This window comes from Geotrypetes seraphini, chromosome 7, assembly GCF_902459505.1.
Source record: "Geotrypetes seraphini chromosome 7, aGeoSer1.1, whole genome shotgun sequence".
NCBI classification, from domain to species: Eukaryota; Metazoa; Chordata; class Amphibia; order Gymnophiona; family Dermophiidae; genus Geotrypetes; species Geotrypetes seraphini.
This window is the reverse complement of record NC_047090.1, coordinates 60,204,514-60,223,157: the sequence shown is the minus strand read 5'-3', so window position 1 is coordinate 60,223,157 and position 18,644 is coordinate 60,204,514. Positions and strand designations below refer to the sequence as shown.

At 44.9% G+C, this 18,644-nt stretch overlaps 1 protein-coding gene across 7 annotated transcripts in view; it reads left to right on the top strand.

Annotated features, from left to right (window-relative positions):
• Window positions 1–18,644, top strand: part of PRR5 (proline rich 5) — a 269,323-nt gene that overhangs the window by 96,503 nt on the left and 154,176 nt on the right. For 2 of the 7 annotated variants that reach the window (XM_033951445.1, XM_033951444.1), the window contains 2 exons: window positions 6,955–7,044; window positions 16,388–18,117. The exons of 1 other annotated variant lie outside the window; for it this stretch is intronic. In XM_033951445.1, the coding sequence (XP_033807336.1) occupies window positions 17,987–18,117 (131 nt within the window). In that variant the 5' untranslated portion in view covers window positions 6,955–7,044; window positions 16,388–17,986. The remainder of the gene's footprint in view (window positions 1–6,954; window positions 7,045–16,387; window positions 18,118–18,644) is intronic. 4 more of the 7 variants (XM_033951446.1, XM_033951449.1, XM_033951447.1 and 1 more) reach the window with 4 other exon arrangements.

Below are 18,644 nucleotides of genomic sequence, written 5' to 3'. Positions count from 1 at the left end.
AGGAAATTACTACTGTTGCTTTCAAACTAACCAGCACTGCCACTTAGCTAAGATCCATACAGACATCTTCAGGCCATCCCTTAGTCTGCACCCATTCCATGGGTTCTGGTGCTGTCAGCTGGCTGGCTTCACATTCATTGTCACATTCTCTCATCTCAATATCCTGAGATCCAAGAGCCCCATCAGGTGAGTCCTCTCCTCTAGCTGACCCAGGCAAGACTGCCTTTCTTCTCCTGAGAGCAGCCTCTAAATGGCTCAAACGAGCCTGCCCTGTTCTGAGAGAGGGAGGAGCTACCTGCCTTGCCTCCTTAGCTTTTCCTGGAGTTTTAATTATCCTTTTCAGCTGGGGACTAGCAGAGGGAGAAGTATGCCTTAGAAGCTGTTCTAGGCTGTTCCCCTGTTCCTCCTGTACTCCCTTCCCATGGTTTATTTCAGCATTAACGGGGAAGTCCTCAATTTCTTTTCTCCTGTATATCCTAGGGCTAGCTTTAGCACTAGGATTGCTAGGCACGAGTCCACCTTTAGGTCTAGGATCGTGACAATATATATATATATATATATATATATACTGTACAGTGGAACCTTGGTTTACGAGCATAATTTGTTACAGAAGAATGCTTGTAAACCAAAGTGCTCATATAGCAAAGCAAGTTTCCCCATAGAAAGTAAGGGAAACTCGCTTGATTTGTTTCCCCCCCCCCCCCCCCCCGAGGCCACTGGAGTTGCTCCACCACCCTTGAGTACACCAACGCTGCTCCACCTCGCACCCCACCACTGAGGCCACTGGCATACTTCTACCCCCCCCCACCCCGATAACTGGCATTGCCCTCCATGCTCGTGAACCGGTATCCCTCACCTGCTTAAACACAAGCCCTTACCCCAGTCTGGCACCAGCATGCAGCACTGACCCATAGGACGTGCCGGTGCCCGAAGATCCTGCCTCATGCCTGGGTTGGGCCTTGAGCATCTGTGCATGCTCAAGGCCTTCATGCGCAGATGCTCAAGGCCCAGCTCAGGCAAGAGGCAGGATCTTTGGGCACCGGCACCGGCATGTCCTGTGGGTTGGTGCAGTGTGCCGGTGCCAGATTGGGGTAAGGGCTTGTGTTTGGGCGGGGGATGCAGTTTGCGCGGAGGGGGGGGTGCGTTCGAGAGCGGGGGAGGGGGGGGCGATGCCGGTTCTCGGGGGAGGCTCGCAAATCAAGTCAACGCTCAGTTTACGAGGCACGATTTGCTCGAGTGTTTTGCTCGTCTTGCAAAACACTCGCAAACCAAGGTTTGACTGTATATATAAATAAATAACAATACACCTACATGACAGAAACAAGAGGAAGAAAGAACTACAATGTTTAAAGAAAAAGGAGGGAGAAGGGAGGAACATAAAGGGGGGAAGACAAAACGACCAAAGGTTGTTCAGCATAAAGTGCATCAAGAAACGATTAAAACATCCTATAAAGCAGTGGTTCCCAACCCTGCCCTGGAGGACCACCAGTTAGTCAGGTTTTCAGGATAGCCCTAATGAATATGCATGGAGGAGATTTGCATGCATTTCACCTCCATTATATGCAAATCTCTCTCATGCATATGCATGAACCTCTTAACTTCATCCTATGCCATCTCATTGCAAAGTTTCCTTTCAAAATCAAAATAGGAGGAAAAGATTGGAAAGAGAAGCTAGAACAGGAGGAAAAAGAGATGAAAGATAAAGATGGATTAGAAATAAAATAAATAGCAGTGTCCTCTTGTCACATATTGTTACAGAATTGCCCCTAAGATGTCATTTTTTTCATGTCATATTTATAATTTATTATTGTTCTGGCCTTTTCTCCTACATTTAATTTCAGATAAATATAATTATATTTTAGATATTATAAGCATTTTGGCAGGAATTTGGGAATGCTCCATTGTCAGTTTCCATGTCTATGAGACCAATTAAATGATTCACAAAATATATTATTACTTTTCCTCTTGTCAGTTTTTAACAGCATTTAAGTTAGCAATAATAAAACTACACTTATTTTCTTTCAGCAGCTTCTGTCTGCTTCTTTGCACATTCTGTTTAATTAAATCCTGGATCTGTGATAACTTGGGCTTTTATTTAATTTTTAGGCACATGTCACCCGACAATAGCATCTGTACATATAGGCCCAAAGAAACACACACAAGCAGATAAAAAGACCAGTCACACACACGTATGCACACACATACATACACACAAGCTTCCCGAGGCATGCAGACAGAAACTTCAATGGCAGATCATAAATCTCCTGGCCTGGCATTAACTGCAGGTTCTGGGGTCAATGGCAGCCTCTTTGGAGGCAGTCCCCTGGTCTACATTATATATGTGCCCTTTACAGGAGTCCCTGTTCTCTTGATGGTCTCTGCAGAGTGTTCCTCTTCAGATGCCGCTCCCCTGGACGGTGCCAGCTCACAGCAGCTTGGGCTGGTGGCTTCAGGAGGAGGCTCTCTGCCAGGGCTGCCTTCGTTGGATTTCCGAATGGATGACTCTTATGACGGATGCCAGTCTGTTCGGTTGGGGTGATCACTGAGGGGCATGGTCTCCTCGTCAGAAATGTTGGTCGATCAGTCGTCTGGAGCTTCTTGCAATTTGGCTGGCGCTACTTGCTCTCCAGTCCCTCCTGATAGGAACAGCATACGAGTTTCTCCAACAACACCAAAGCAGTGGCGTATGTAAATCATCAAGAAGGCACAAGAAGCTCTCCCTTGAAAGGCTCGCATGCTGTTCTGTTGGGTGGAAGCTCATCTTCTGTCTCTTTCGGTGGCCCAGTGGCCAGAGTCAACAATGTTCAGGTAGACTTCCTTAGCTGACAGATCAAGGACTCGGAAACATGGTCCCTCTTGCAGGAGGCATTCCATCAGATTGTACAGCACTGTGGTCAGCCCCAGATGGGCTTGTTGGCCTTAGCAGAGAACTCGAAGGCCATGCGCTTTTTCAGGCGACAAAACAGTGAGGAAGCTAGAGCCGTATACGTTGGCCAGATCCTGGCCTGCTCAAAAGCTCCTGTATGTGTTCCCTCCGTGGCCTCAAGTCAGTCAGGTCCTCCACCGCATAGCAACGCATCCCAGCCTGGTGATTCTAGTAGCTTCAGACTAGCATCATTACCCATGGTTTGTGGATCCCATCCGTTTTTAGTGGGACAAAAAGCTCTAGCTCCCTCTTTATTGATATCACCTCAGTCATGGTGATATCAATAAAAAGGTGCTTTGGTCTTACGGCATATCTCTGAAGCGCTCAGCTTTGATGAAGCTCAGTGTTTGGATGTAGTTATCTCAAAACTTTTGCACTCAATGACACCCTCTGCTAATTGCATTTTATGCCACAGCCTGCAAGGCTTTCCAACAGTGGTGTGCTCAGGATCACGTGGAGCCTGAGAGAGCTCCCATTTCGATGGTCCTGGTTTTTCTTCAGGCGGGCCTAGAAACAAGTTTGGCAGTGGCCTTCCTTAAAGTTCAGGTTGCAGGCCTTTTGTATTTTAGAGCGTGCTGAAGCAGTAGTTCGCTTACTCCTCTGATGCAACTTCCTATTTCCAGTTGCGTCAGAGAAGATGATTCAACAGAAGCAGCCGCACCCACACGCAACTTGTTGAAAGTGTGCCGATGAGAGCTACAAAAGATTGCAGAAAGAGAAAGATAGGCAAAAATATCTGGAAAAGTTAAGAGAGGCTGGTCGAGTAGTTAGATTTTAGCAAATCCTTTGACAGTGTTCCAATCGGGCATCTAATAAACTGAGTGTCCCAAAGTGACGGGCTGTGTCAGGAACTGGTTAAGTGGAAGGTGACAGAGTGTAGTGGTCAATGGAGATCACTTTTAGGAAAGGGATTGCTACCAGTGGTGTGCCTCAAGATTCTGTTCTTGGGCCTGTTTTTTAAACATTTTTATAAGCAATATTGTTGAAGGTCTTGTCGGATAAGATTTGCCTCTTTGCAGATGATACCAAAATCTGCAATAGAGTAGATATCCCGGATGATGTGAATAATTTATTTTTATTTAGTTAGCACTTATATCCTAAGGGGCTCATTATAAAAATTTTTAAAAAGTCCAAAAAATGGCCAAAATCAGTACTTTGACAATCAAAAGGACAGATCATCCAAGTACCGATAATCAAAGCTGGTTTTAGATGTATCTAAAACTTGCTTAGGCCTTTCCCCTGCTTCTGTAACTGTCGTTTTTTGACAGATGCCGGTTACTGATATCCTGAAAAACTGACTGGTTTGTAGCCCTCTAGGATTGCAGTTTGACACATTTCTTTTTTTAGATTCAAGTTAACACCTTACAAAAGCACTCAAGACTAGAGTTGTCTTCTCATTTTGCTAATTAATATTGTTTCTTATCTTTCTTTCCAGTGAATAGAGAATGTTGAGCTCAGTTGTGGTACTTGATGAGCTAATACTAGAAAAAAAGACATTCTGTCAAATAACAATATAATAATAATCAGTGGCGTACCTAGCATATGTGACACCCGGGGACCATCATTTTTTGACACACCCCCCCACTCTTTTTGTGCAAAGCTCAGACCAATTGTAATCACTGTAAAGCCTCTACTTACTATTAATCTTGGTGAAGCCTTATAAAATAGCTGCTGTGACCTCTTACATCTGCTCATGGTATTTCCTGTAGTATATCTGCTCATGGTATTTCTTCCTCTCCCATTGCTCCCATGAGCTGCAGCGAGAGGTTGCAGCAGCCATTTTAGAAGGCAGCTGCAAGGAGGCAGGAGCAAGAGGACCACTCTCCTGCCACAAAGACTCCCGCTGGACCACCAGGTACCTCGGTAGTCCCGGGGTGGGAAATCATGGGGATGAGAGGGAGATTAAAGGGTTGGGGCCTAGAGAGGGGCTATGGGTTGGGGAGAGGGGCAGGGGAGGGAAGGAAGAATGAGAGGTGCATACACCTGCATGGGGTTGGAGGAGAGAGATATGTCAGACCAGTGGAAGGGGGAGGGGGAGGGAACGAGAGAGAGAGATGCCAGACCAGGGAATGGAAGGGAAGGAGGGGAGAGAGAGATGCCAGACTGCGGGAAGGAGAGGAGATGCCAGACTGTGGGAAGGGGGAGGGAGAGAGATGGACCACTGGGAGGGAGGGAAGGAGAGAGGTGTCAGACCACTGGGGGGAGGGAGAGGAGGAAGGACAGAAATTTTGGATCATGGAAAAGGGGGAGAGAAAGAGAGAGAGATGCCAGACCATGGGAGAGGAGAGAGATAGGAAGGGAAGACATGGAAAAGTAGATTTTGAGAAGAAAGCAGAAAAATGGAAAAAAGATGAATGATAAAAGTTAATGCCAAAGATGGATGCAGGGCAGAAAGTGAAGAAGGAGAGAAAACAGTCATTGGATAAGAAGGCCCTGGAAACAAAGTTAAGAACACAGACACAAGGAAGCGCAACCAGAGACTGGGAAAAGATGATTAGAAAAATAAAACATCAGATAGAAAAGGTAGGGAAAATGATTTTGCTTTCAATTTAGTGATTGAAATGTGTCAGTTTTGAGAATTTATATCTGCTCTCTATATTTCTGTAGCTGTTACTGAGGTGACACTTCATATTTTAAAGTCATCTGCCTTGATCTCTTTGAAAAAAACAGAATATAAATGATAATTAACATACCATTATGTATTGTTAACAGGATTATGGGCTCCTTTTACTAAGGTGCGCTAGCGTTTTTAGCGCGCGCTGAGGATTAGCGCGCGCAAACCCTGCGCTAAATGAAAACTACTAATGCAAGCTCTACGGAGGTGTTAGCGTCTAGTGCGCACGGCATTGCAGTGTAAACTAAAACCGCTAGTTTTGGCTTAGTAAAAGGAGCCCTATATTGTGTGTATATAAAAAATGAATGGAAGAATTTGCATTGTAGTTAGGTGTCTAGGGCAGAACTTGGGTGGGTCAAGGGTAGAGCTTGGGCAGGGATACTCGTTTGATATTTGTAGATTTAGGGGATACTTGGCTTGAAAAAGTTGAGAAACACTGTCCTAGAGCACCAGTATACCTACTATTGGGAAACTGAAACAAGCTAGACTATTACACATTCCTAGACAGACACTACATGCTAGCAGAATCCTTTACCTCAGTCACATATGCAGAACATAGACAAGACCCTCATGTGATTCAAAATAGGGAATAATAAAAATATGCAGAAAAAAACCTGAAATGGAGACCCCCAACAAAAACAGACGGCCTCTTTTCCAAAGGTGCGCTAGCGGCTGCACTGCGCTGCGCTAACGGCCCCGAAGCCCATAGAGATTTAAAGGGCTTCGGGGCTGTTGCCGTACGGCAGCCGCTAGCGCAGCTTTGTAAAAGAGGCTGAGACTTTATAAGCAGTGCAAATACTGGTAAAAGAAAAATTGAAATGTATTTTCTCCTGTACTCCGCAAAATACAAAAACAGAAGAAAAAAAATGTACATTTCACAAAGCAGGCACATCCCAGTACTTTAAAAGCATTAAAAATACATTTTTTTCTTTTTTACTTTTGTGGTCTGAACATTTTATTTTTCTAATTGGGCTGGTTCGAGTCTCTATTCCACATTCCACATATCAGTTTTCTCCTAAATTCTTTTCAAGGTTGACTTTTTTCCATTTCATCTCTTGCTTCTTTTCTTCTTCCTTTCCTTCTCTACATCTGTCTGACACTGATCTTTCATTTTATATTTTTTTTCCTCACAGCGCTTATCTTCCTTTCTCTTTCTCACCCTCTAGTCTATTTCATTTCTCATTTTCTTACTGGCTTTTATTGTCTCTCTCGCATTCCCTCTGTCTCTCCCTTCCCCAGTCTCCTAAACCCGTCCCCTAATCTTTCACCCACTCCCTTAGTCCCCCATTCCCATCCTCAGATTCTGCTGCCTGCATGGGTATGAGCCCTGATAGCTGCAGGATGCACTGCATGTATTGGCATGTGGTAAACTTCAGCCTTGGTGACACTGCTGTTTCGGTGACTTGCTCTGTAGGTCCAGGTCGGTGAGACAACATCAGTGGCTTCTGTGTAGTGCACAGCTCACCTACACACCCTGTGAGGCAGACTGGAGGAGCAGTGACAGGTAAAGAGATGGGAGCGTGATTCTTTTTAAGCAGGGACCAACCCCCTATCAGCCCTGCATCACTAGTAACACTGAAACCCCTACTGGAACAACATGTCTATCAACTCTGGCATTTATAGCTAAGAACAGTGGTAAGAACAGTTACTGTAGTTGTCTCTACAAGATGGATTAGGATAATGTCTCACAAGATATGTCTATAAAGAAGGATAATGGCTGGGATGAGAAGTATGATATCCGTTGTGCAAATATAGACAGGTACATGTGACCTGGCTTGGACACTCCTGGGGGATGGGATACTAGGCTAGATGGAGCTTTGCCCTGTCCCAGTATGATCAGTCCTCTCTCTGGGGGTCCTTGGCTCTCAGTATGGGGGCCAGCATGGCACCAGCATCCTCTGGAGCAGACCCACCAGCTGGACCATGATCTGCTTCTGGGCATGGAGCTCTTGCAGCAACTTTCTGTGCATGAGGGAGACTTGCTGCAGGAAGTGCTGGGTCCATTTGTTGGGGGTGCCTGCTCTGCTTTTTTCATCCTCTCCCTCCAGATATTCTCCTCCTGCCCTCCTTGCATGTCTCTGGGCCTTCTGGGGCATGGATTCCTGCTCTGAGAGGAGATGGCAGCAGACAATGTTTGTTGCTGCTTCTGCTGCTTCTCCGTCTCCTCCTCCTCCTTTGCCGGCTCCTTCTCCTCTTCCTTGTCTGCCTGCTGATGCTGCTGCTGCTTCTGCTGCTGCTTCTGCCACTCAAGTAGGCCTTTGTGTGTGAGGAGTTTACCATTAGGGTCTGTGCATGATAAGTGGGTTGCATTGTGATATAGCTGAGGGCGAGCCTTGTTCTGGGAGTGGGATGACAGGTCGTGGGGGGGGGGGGGAATGGGAGGACATGGGATCAAACCATGGCGCGTGGGGTGGTTGAGTTGTGAGGGTGTGATTGTTAGGTGTGGGCACATGTCTGTGTGGGAGACTGTTGGGGATTAGAGAGGTGAAGGTGGCTGTACATGAGGCCCTGAGTGCTGGGGTGGGGCAGGGGGAGGAAACATTGAGACATAGGTGGGGGTTCCCAGGGTAGGAGGGTGACAGGGAGGGAGAGGGGTGTGGTTGTGTTTTGGGAGGGTCTGTGGTGTGGGCATGTAATAGGCTTCAAGTGTGTGGCTAGTAGGCATGTTTCTCAGAAGGAGCCTGGCTTGTGAGGCTGCTACTGGTGTGTACAATGGGTTTGGGTTTGGGGGTATAAGCAGGTTCCTGTTGGAGGGGCCTGGGATGCTGTGAAGGCCCTCTGTGTCCAGTGCTCTCCTGCTTGTGAGCTGCATGTAGGGGTTAGTGAAGAAGAATAGCAGTACAAAGGTGGGGGTGGAGGATTCAAGAATTAGGGGGAGGAATGCTTCGGTTTTTCCTTCAGCTGCTGCAAGGTCGACAATATGAGTGTATGCCCCCCCACCCTTCTATCCCCTGAGCAATACCATGTCATCTAATTATTTGGGGTTGTGGGGGTGGCATGCACACTGAATGAGCAAGGTTGCTGTGGGGGTTACTTACATTCAGCCCGGAGTCGCCAACTCATCTACCAAATCAGTTGCAGATAGTCCATCCACACATGCCTGCACTGATGCCTCAGGGGGACTCTAGGTCCCAGTGTATCCCAAATCGCCTGCAAGATACAAGTAGTGGGAGAATGGGGTCAGGTAATGGGGCTTCTTGGCTTTTCATGGATGATTGCTTTTGGGACAATCTGTGCAATGCTCCTCACAGGACCTCTGCCATATGCCAAAGGACTGCTTGCATGGAGGGCGGGGAAAGGGGACTGCCCAGCATATCCCTGGTTGGCTATGAGCTGTTGTGAGCCTGTGGTTCCAGTGAAAGGTGGATGGAATGTGACATGCAGGTTTGAATTTCTGTGGGGTAGGCCTGGGGCCCAAGGGTGGTCTGGTGGCCTCTGTGTGGAGCATTTGCACTATTGTGGTTAGGTGTGGCCAGTGGCAGAGTAAGGACGGGGGGGGGGGGGGGCGCACCGGCACCTATCCTCCTCCCAACCCCCACTGCCATCCCTCGTACCTCTTTAATTTTCCCGGTGCGAGCAGTATCATGAATTTGCTGCCTGTGTTGGGGGCAGCTCTCTTTGACATCACTTCCGGGTGCTGCGCCTAGGAAGTGATGTCAGTGGGAGAGCCGACACAATGCAGGCATCAAGTTTGTGATGCTGCTCACACTAGGAAAATTAAAGACGAGGGAAGAGAAGGGGCGCGTGTGCAGCAGGGGGGTTGGGAAGGAGCCGGGGGGGCAGAGAGGGCAGGAGAGGGGTGCCACCATCCCAGGTCCACTCATCCTTACACACCACTGGGTGTGGCTGGGTGTAGTGGCCCCGAGATTGCTCAGACTCTGTGGACATGTTCCTGGGGGGGAGGGGAGAAGAAAGGGATGTTCCATCTGTAGGATCCACCCATTTTTGCAGGGCAGAGGTGGGGCAAGCCTATGAATTGCTCATGTCTTATTGTGTGAATAGTGCAGTGTCGTAAACTTCTGGAAGCAGCAGCACACTAAACCCTGTGCCGTGGCTGGAGGGCATCTGGAAATGAGGATCCGTTGATGTGATGATGTCATGTGCATGCATGACATCATCATGCTGACATCCGCTAATGCACGAAGGCCCTCCAGACAGGGTCCTAAGCCACCAGTGGGGGGGGGAGAGGATGCTGCAAGACCGCCTACAGAACGTGTCTCACGGCACATCTGGAATCTCACCGTGGCACACAGTTTGCAATATACTGGGATAGTGCTTTGCACAGTGTCTTTCTTTTTCCTTTGTGAGGATATGAGCAGTTCACTGTATTGGAGCCAAACCCTGCCTGTATGCAGTGTTTAAACAGGAATGTTGCAGTTGGGGGTTAGAGTATGATACCGTATTGTTTGGCATGTCAATGAGGGTAAAAAGCCAAATATCCTCTAATAACAATAAGCTTCTACTCATTATGACAGGGGTTGCCATACAACAGGTTACAAATAATTGGAAAAATTGAGATAGGCTGAATTATAGCTTTTGGTGGAACTCTTTGTGTCACATTTTCAAAATGGAAAGGATAATTGCCGTGCAGCAAGGAAATTTTAAGAAATTTCAGGTTATTTGGGAGCCATTAACAAGATACTGTAAAGACTGAAAGTATTGCATTGAAAAAAAATTAATTCCCTTTTGTTCATACACGTCTATGGTGGGGTGGGAGGGTGGGAATATTTTACGATTTCTTCTGCTTATGATTAATTGTTGGATATAAGGGAGGGGAGATATTTGATGAGAGCTATAATTTGATGATATAATAAGTAATGTTAAAGTATAAAATGATTGTATTTTGTATTATAGTTATTGTGAGTTTAAAAACTGAATAAAGATTTATAAAAAAATAAAAGTATGACACTAACTGGTACAGGGTGCTTCGAATGAATCTCTACACCCTCATGGAGACACTAAGGAGTGGGGGGGGAGACAAGTGGTGGTGCTCTTTCATGATATGTCTCCTGTAATTGAGGGACATAGTCAGTTCTTCCCCCCCCCCCATCGCTCTCTCTCTCCCCTCTCCAACTTCTCCCACTCTCTCTCTCTCACCTCTCCCATAGTCTCTCCTCTTTCTCTATTCACTGTTTCTTTCTCTCTCTCTCTCTCTCTCTGCTAGAGAGTTGCGCGGGGACAGAAATCCCACCCGTCCCCACCCGTCCCCGCCAAAGTCCCACCCGTCCCCACCCGTCCCCGTGAGGAATCCCACCCGTCCCCGCGAGGAATCCCCTCCGTCCCCGCCCATCCCTATAAACTTCAGAAATAGTTATTTCATTTAATTATGCTACTGAATTAAAGGCTCTGGTAGAAACCCATTTACAAATAAGCAAAAAGACTTTATTAATTTGAAAATATTAATTGGGAAGAATACATACTTTGCAAACGGGTTTCTACCAGAGCCTCTAATGTTTATAAATTTTTATCAACACAACTAATATACTACTTTATCCTGAAGCAAAATAAAAAAAAAAGAAATATAATTCTTTTCCTACCTTTGTTGCCTGGTTTCTGCTTTCCTCATGTTCTCATTCAATTCCTTCCATCCACTGTCTCTCTTCCTTCTGCATCTTCCATTTGCTCTGTTACTGTGCCTCTACCTTTCTTCCCCCTTCCAAATTGGTCTGGCACGCATCTTCTTCTCTCCGCTCCCCCCATAGTCTGGCATCTGTCTTCTTCCCTGCCAGCGTCTTCTCCCTACTCTCTCTTCCCCATTTCCTTTCAGCGTCCTTCTCCCCCCTCTGTCTTCCACATGTGCTTTCAGTGTCCTTCTCCCCCCTCTGCTTCCCCATGTCCTTTCAGCGTCCTTCTCCCTCTCTGTCTTCCCCATGGCCTTTCAGCGTCCTTCTCCACCCCCCCGTCTTCCCCATGTCCTTTCAGCATCCTTCTCCCCCCTCTGTCTTCCACAAGTGCTTTCAGAGTCCTTCCCCCCCCTTCCCATGGCCTTTCAGCGTCCTTCTCCACCCCTTTGTATTCCCCATGTGCTTTCAGCGTCCTTCTCCCCCCTCTGTCTTCCACAAGTGCTTTCAGAGTCCTTCCCCCCCTCCCGTCTTCCCCATGGCCTTTCAGCGTCCTTCTCCCCCTCCTTCTCTACCGCCCCGGGTGCAGCACAGCCGGCCAGGTCCCCTTACTTTTCTGGCACTTCCCCGACCGACCGACAACAGCCCCGGTCCGACAAACCTCCCTGCCCTTAACCGCGAATCTAAATTACCTTCTTACAGCTGCTGTAAGAAGATAATTTAGATTCGCGGCTACAGGGCAGGGAGGATTGTCGGACTGGGGCTGTTGTCGGTCGGTCGGGGAAGTGCCACAAAAGTAAGGGGACCTGGCCGGCTGTGCTGCACCCGGGGCGGGGTGTGGTGGGGCGGACCGCCCCCTCCCTTGGTAGCCACTCGAACCGCGAGGCTACTCTCCTCCTTACCTGCACTGCCTGCAGCACAGAGCCAAACGGAAGTCTTCCCGAAGTCAGCGCTGACGTCGGAGGGAGGAAGGGCTTTGTTTAAGCCCTCCCTCCCCTCCGACGTCAGCGCTGACGTCGGGAAGACTTCCGTTCGGCTCTGTGCTGCAAGCAGAGAAGGTAGGGAGAAGAGCCGCGCGACTGAGTACATCCAGCCCCGCAGGAACCCCGCGACCCTCGGAGGCGTCCCCACGGGATCCCAGCGACCCTAGGGGGCGTCCCCACGGGATCCCTGCGACCCTAGGGGCGTCCCCACGGGATCCCCATGACCCGAAGGGGGAACCCGCGGGATGCCCGCGGGTCCCGCGGGATTCCCGTCGTCCCCGTTCCCGTGCAGCTCTCTACTCTCTGCCTCTTCCCAAAATACTATTTCCTCACTTCCAGAAGGAAACATTTCTCCATGTGCAGAGTTATATATACACATAGAGTACATTGCGAGAACATCATCTCGCCACCACAGGGATGCCCCATGTCATTACCGATGTTCTCTATGGTGGATCATAGAATGAATGTTTTGTGCAGGGTTTTTTTCAAAGGCATGGGTATGTTTACCACCGAACAGTATCTCTGTCTGAACACCCATTTGATGGACATGTATCTCGAAGATTTTTGAAACATGTATATTTTTTTGATTATGGTTATTGAATTTTGTGCATCTTCTGAGAGACGTCTAACTTGGAATTTAGGCATCATATCGAAAATGCCCCTCAATCAAACGTGGATGTGTATATTCGTGTTATTAGCAAAAGAAACTCGGTTCTTTTGCTATATACTTAGGGAAAAGGATTAATGGCCTCTCATGGCTGGCAAACGGGGTTTGGATTTACTACCGATTTTGTATCAGACTTGTTACAAAGGCCTTCTGTTTTTCAGCTCCCAGAAACGTTGAGTGTAAATGCCACCTGGGTAGAATATATGAATCTAGCAAAGAAATTAGTTAGAGCCACATTACATGGAGCTACTCTGCTAGAATATTGCAAAAAAGAATTCATTCCCAGAGGCTTAAGGATTGTTAAAGCACCCACTTTATTTACTGAAGATTCTACCTTTTTAACACAATGGGCTGGAATCCTTAATAAATGCTCACTGGATCTAATGGTACTTATCATTGAAAAAACTCGAGTTATAACTGAAACTTTTCAATTTGATTTAGACACCAAACTTGGGGAACTGAAAAGTAGTTTGGATACTGATACTTTTGACAAAGAATTAGCTGACACACAGAAAAAAATTGATTCTTTTAGGGCAAATTTACAAAAGAAGTTTAAGAGAGACGAGGAAGATTACGCCAAAAAGAGAGTGTATCCCTGGTTAACTAATCCTTTAAAACAAAAAAGGAGAGAATTTGAATCTTCAGATCCATCAGAAGGGGGATCTTTGTCTAACTCCGAAGAGGATTTTTTTAGAACAAGACAACGTTGGAGGAACAGGGCAAAACAGAACAAAAGGAAAACAAAGGGGACGAACCACGAAACCACCGGTCACGAGAGCACAACGGGACAAGTCGAGCAGGACAAAGAACAAATAGTTTTCAATCTTTCCTCACATACTTTGAGTCAGACAGAAGTTTCGGTGTTATCACGTGGTCTTTCTTTTGTTCCAGTTCAACCTCTGCAAACTTTCAAATTAAGAACTAACATTGAAAGATTTTTCAGAAAGCTTCATTTAAAGGAATTTTTTGCTCAACGTTCCTTTACTAATACCGACGAGTCAGTCATTAGTAAAAAATCTACTTGGACTCCACCTACGGCTCCTAGTCCCCACCTTATGTTATATAAGGAATTAGTCATCAGGGACGTTAGAAAATTTAAAAACAAAAATAAGAGAAGATATCAACCATATAATTTGTCACGGGACGAATTTTTAGCCTTGAAAAAACTCAAATCCAACCAACAAATTAGGATCTGCAGGGCTGACAAGGGGGGAGGTGTAGTGGTTCTGGATATGGCTAACTACAAGGCGGAAGTATATAGATTATTAAATGTACCCACGGATTATAAAGAATTGGAAGCGGACCCTACCCCGCTTCTGGTTTCTGAAATACAATCTTTAACATCCTCTGCCCTGGAAAATGGTTTTTTTGACAAATAAAGAATTTATGTATTTAAATACGGTCAATCCCAGAGTCCCTGTATTTTATGTTTTACCTAAAATCCATAAAAACATGAGCAATCCCCCGGGTCGCCCCATTGTTTCAAGTACCGGCTCCATTTTGGAACCTTTGTCGTCCTTTGTTGATGTCTTTCTTCGCCCCATGGTGACAGAAGGGTTCTCATATCTCCGAGACTCTTCTCAATTCTTCATTAAACTATCAGATATTACAAATTCTAACCTCATAACCTTTTTTGTCACGTTTGATGTAAAATCATTATACACCATCATCCCTCAGGACGAGGCCATCGCCATTGTAGAGGAATTTCTTCGAAACAACATGAGCAATCATAGAATACCTATCCACTTTATAATACAACTTTTATCTTTGGCAATGAAAAGGAACTATTTTAGAGTTGAAGAAAAATTTTTCCAGCAAATCTCGGGGGTAGCCATGGGTGCAACCATGGCACCCTCAATAGCTAACCTTTTCATGCAAAGCTTTGAAAATAAATGGATTTTGAATAATCCATTTTCCGAAAAAATACTTACGTGGTTACGATTCATTGATGATGTTTTTGTCATTTGGACAGGCACTCAAGAAGAACTCAATCATTTCCATCTTTGGCTGAATTCAAGACATCAGAATGTAGAATTCAGTATGGCATGTCATCCTGAACAGATTTCTTTCTTGGATGTTAGTGTCTTTAAAGACAATGGGTCTATCAGAACCACTGTTCATAGGAAAAGCACCGACAGGAACACTTTTCTTACTTTTTCTAGTAACCATCCAGCTGCTTTGAAACGAAGTTTACCTATATCTCAGTTTTTCAGATACCGACGTTTATGCTCTGACACTACAGATTATAAATTTAAGAGTAAACAATTATATACTCGTCTGAAACATAGAGGATATCCTTCAGCAGTGTTAAGAAAAGCCTATAAAAGGGCAAAGTTTTTGAACAGAGATTTACTCTTTATACCCAGAGACAAAGACAAAGATAATGAAACAACGGAAAATATCGTTACTTGTGTTCTTGAATACTCTCCTAACATCAATACCATCACAAGGATATTGAGACACCATTGGGAAATAATGGAACTACATCCAACGTTTAGTGACACTCATCTAAGAATGGCTTACTCACGTCAAAAGAACTTCAAAGAGATATTAAGTCCATCTGACATTGTGGATTCACATGTGATCACCACTCAATCAGCAGGCCACTTCAAATGTGGCAGTTGTTCTATTTGTACTGTTACACGAGAATTGACTGATTTTATTCATCCAAACACAGGTCAAATGTTTAAGTTGAAACATATCACTACATGTACCTCTGCCTTCGTAGTTTATGTTTTTATTTGCCCTTGCCCGATGATTTATGTGGGTCAAACAACTCGCCCTTTTAAAACGCGGGCTACTGAGCATAAGAGCTGCATTCGCACTAACAAACTTTTCAGGCCCCCATGGTTATTCACTGTTTAGAGCATAACCATGTATTTACAGACTTACATTGCTGTGTTATTGATCATATTGATGAGAGTCATATAAACCGACAACAGAGCCTGTTAAGGGCAGAACAAATGTGGATTCACAAATTGAACAGCGAAGAACCCATTGGATTGAATTTGAGACTAGATTGGAGCATGTTTTTGTAACTCCAGTCATTCATACACCTTTTTCTTCTTCTTTCTTTTTTGCTAGCCCTTTAATGTCCTTGGTTTACATTGCTTATGAGCAAATTGTAGACAAAACCCCCCCCCCCCCTTATTTTGACACACACATCTTTTAGATATTTTCAACTTTAAATACATTCATTTATTAGAAAACCTAAGAAACATCACAAAATCAAATTAAAATAAAATAAAAATAAAAATAAACGAATAGAAACAAAAATATTTAAATAAATAAATAAATGAATAAATGAATGAAATAGTTTAAATGTACTATTCTATATAGTGTCAGGGGGAACAAATGCAGCTCTCTATAAGTGGTTTTGAACTTTAACTGCATTTGTTTTACATTCCACTAATTTAGTAGCCTAGTCAGCACTTCTACTGAACAACCACTTCCGGGTTTTGACGTCATCTCCCGGGAGCTTTTAACCCCGTACAGTCCTGATGTGGCCATCTTTTTGATCAGAGGAGATGGTTTGTGCGTCCCGGTTTAAAGGTATGTCAGAGTGGCTTCTTTAAATATGTTTTGAAGTTATGCATAAGTCCAGTTTTTGATTTAATTTTCTCTTTCTGGCCCTAGTTGATCGGATTTTTGCACCCTGAGGCAGCAAGTTGGTGAAATGCTGGCCATCGTCGGTGATCATAGATAAGTTGAATAATTTTTTCATCTATCGATTGCATAGACAGCCCTGCTTACAGTTTATTTAACAGGGAGTGCAATGGAGGTTTTCTGCCAATGAAGATTACCACCCTACCACCTTTTTCCACTATTGTGGTGGTGGGAGGGCACTTGCCTAAGGCTTTTTCCTCCGTTTTTTGAAACACACATCTCCTGGAATTAAAGCAGCACTGCCTACACTGATTTATGACATTTATATACTTTTATATTCGTGTTATTATACATGAATAATAAAATTTGGATATTGTTTGGTTTAGCAGTTTCCTCTTCTTATTTTGAGCATCATTTGAGATTTTGTGGAGCCAGAAACCTTTTGTTAGAACCTTGAGAGCTTTGTAGGCCTTGAGAATAAGCCAGCCCTGTGCACAAGGGGTGAGTTTGTTCAACTTTGTGTCTCTACTGTGCTTGATTCTCCAAAGGCAACCCTGAACTATTATAAAATATTCAGAAACTACAGAACTGCAGGTTTTGGCTGTTCACTGGACATGCTGAAGAGAAGGAAAATTTCTACTTTTTTCCTGTCAGAATATAGTGCAGAGATCTATTGTACTAATATCAGTGATTATGAAAAACAATTTTGCATGACTAGTTCAATAAAAAAAACATCAAGCTGACTGCCCTGATTGAAATGCTGGAAGAGAGCATTGGGGAGTGTGGTGCAGTGGTTAAAGCTACAGCCTCAGCACCCTGGGGTTGTGGGTTCAAACCCACACCCTGGGCAAAGTCACTTAATTCCCCCATTGCCCCAAGTACATTAGATAGATTGAGTTTACTTTAGCATTTTTCCCTGTCTGTCCTAGTGGGCTCACATTTAAAACCGTTCTGAGCTCTCCTGGGAGAACAGTATAGAAAATTGAATAAATAAATTTCCCAGGACAGTCCTGCTTAAAAAGGTAATTACATATTTCCATAGCGAATGGTGTGCTCTTATGCAACAGAACTCCTTTTACGAGTGTATTTGTGCTCATTGTGTCGTAACCTGTGGGTTCAGCAGCTTGTGAAACTTTCCAGTAAAGTTGCTCTGTAGCGTCAGCAGCCAGTTTGTTTTTCTGTCTTTCCATTTCACTTTACTTTCATTTCTAGTAACGAGTTTTACAAAGCCCGTACAGATGCCCATAGCGTTTCATTGAGAGGCACTGTCACCCTGACAGATGGCACATACAGCTGCACGGGCCAAAGCTTGTCACTCTAGTCCTCAGAGAACAGAAATAAGCTAGGCAGCTGCTGATTAAACTAAGGATCCTCCTTGTGTAGAGCAGACAAAAACAGATCAGCTCTTTTTACCACTGTAGAAAATATTAACCACAGTTTATAATGCCAGGGTTATGAGTTGATCTGATTAAAGGGTTGTTTTCCTCTAGGCGGAGGAGTTCACTGTAGAGACTGCAGATTTTTTTTTTTTCTTTTCTTTTCAATGGCACACAGAGAATCCATATTGCATACAGTGTGTTGTGTGTAAAAGAATGGTGTTTCTGTTATGCACCGTGACCGGCATTGATCATGAGGACTCTTCGCAGGTTGAAATTCATGAGTTCGCCCAGCCTCACTGATTTGGGCAAGCGAGAGCAGGCAGCTTTGGATGAACGGGGAACCCAGCAGCGACGGGCTGGCTCTAACGCTACCTGGAACAGGTAAGGGCTTGTATTGTATGCAGTGCTTACTCCCTGTGGCCTTTGAACTTAGTTACCGGCATTCGTGCTTCTCAGTGGCAGGAGCGTTTTCTGCTGTGGTATAAAGCATAAGGCTAAAGTGTTCTTTAATTTGTTCATCTGCAATTGATGCTGCTGCCTGCAGGCCCAATTAAAGACCTTTATTGACCATTTATCAAAATGCTTTTTTTGCTAGAAACTCTAAAATCAGTCTGTATTGAGTCGTTGAACCAGGATATCCTGGTCAATAAAGTCTTGATTTTAGGGGGTGCACCAGAAAATTTTTGTTTGTGTCATTTCCTGGGGTGTTTCTGGGAATGTTGGGTTTTATTCAGCATTTTTTTGTTTTCTTTATATTGTCACGGGAGAAGTAACTTCCAGCGGCAGAGAGGAATCCCCACTCCAAGAACATAAGTTTGCCAGAAATTGTAACTGTACTAGCAATGATTTTCAAGGAAAAACAAAAACCAGATCTCTAAACAACTTGTCTAAAGTGACTTCCTATCTCC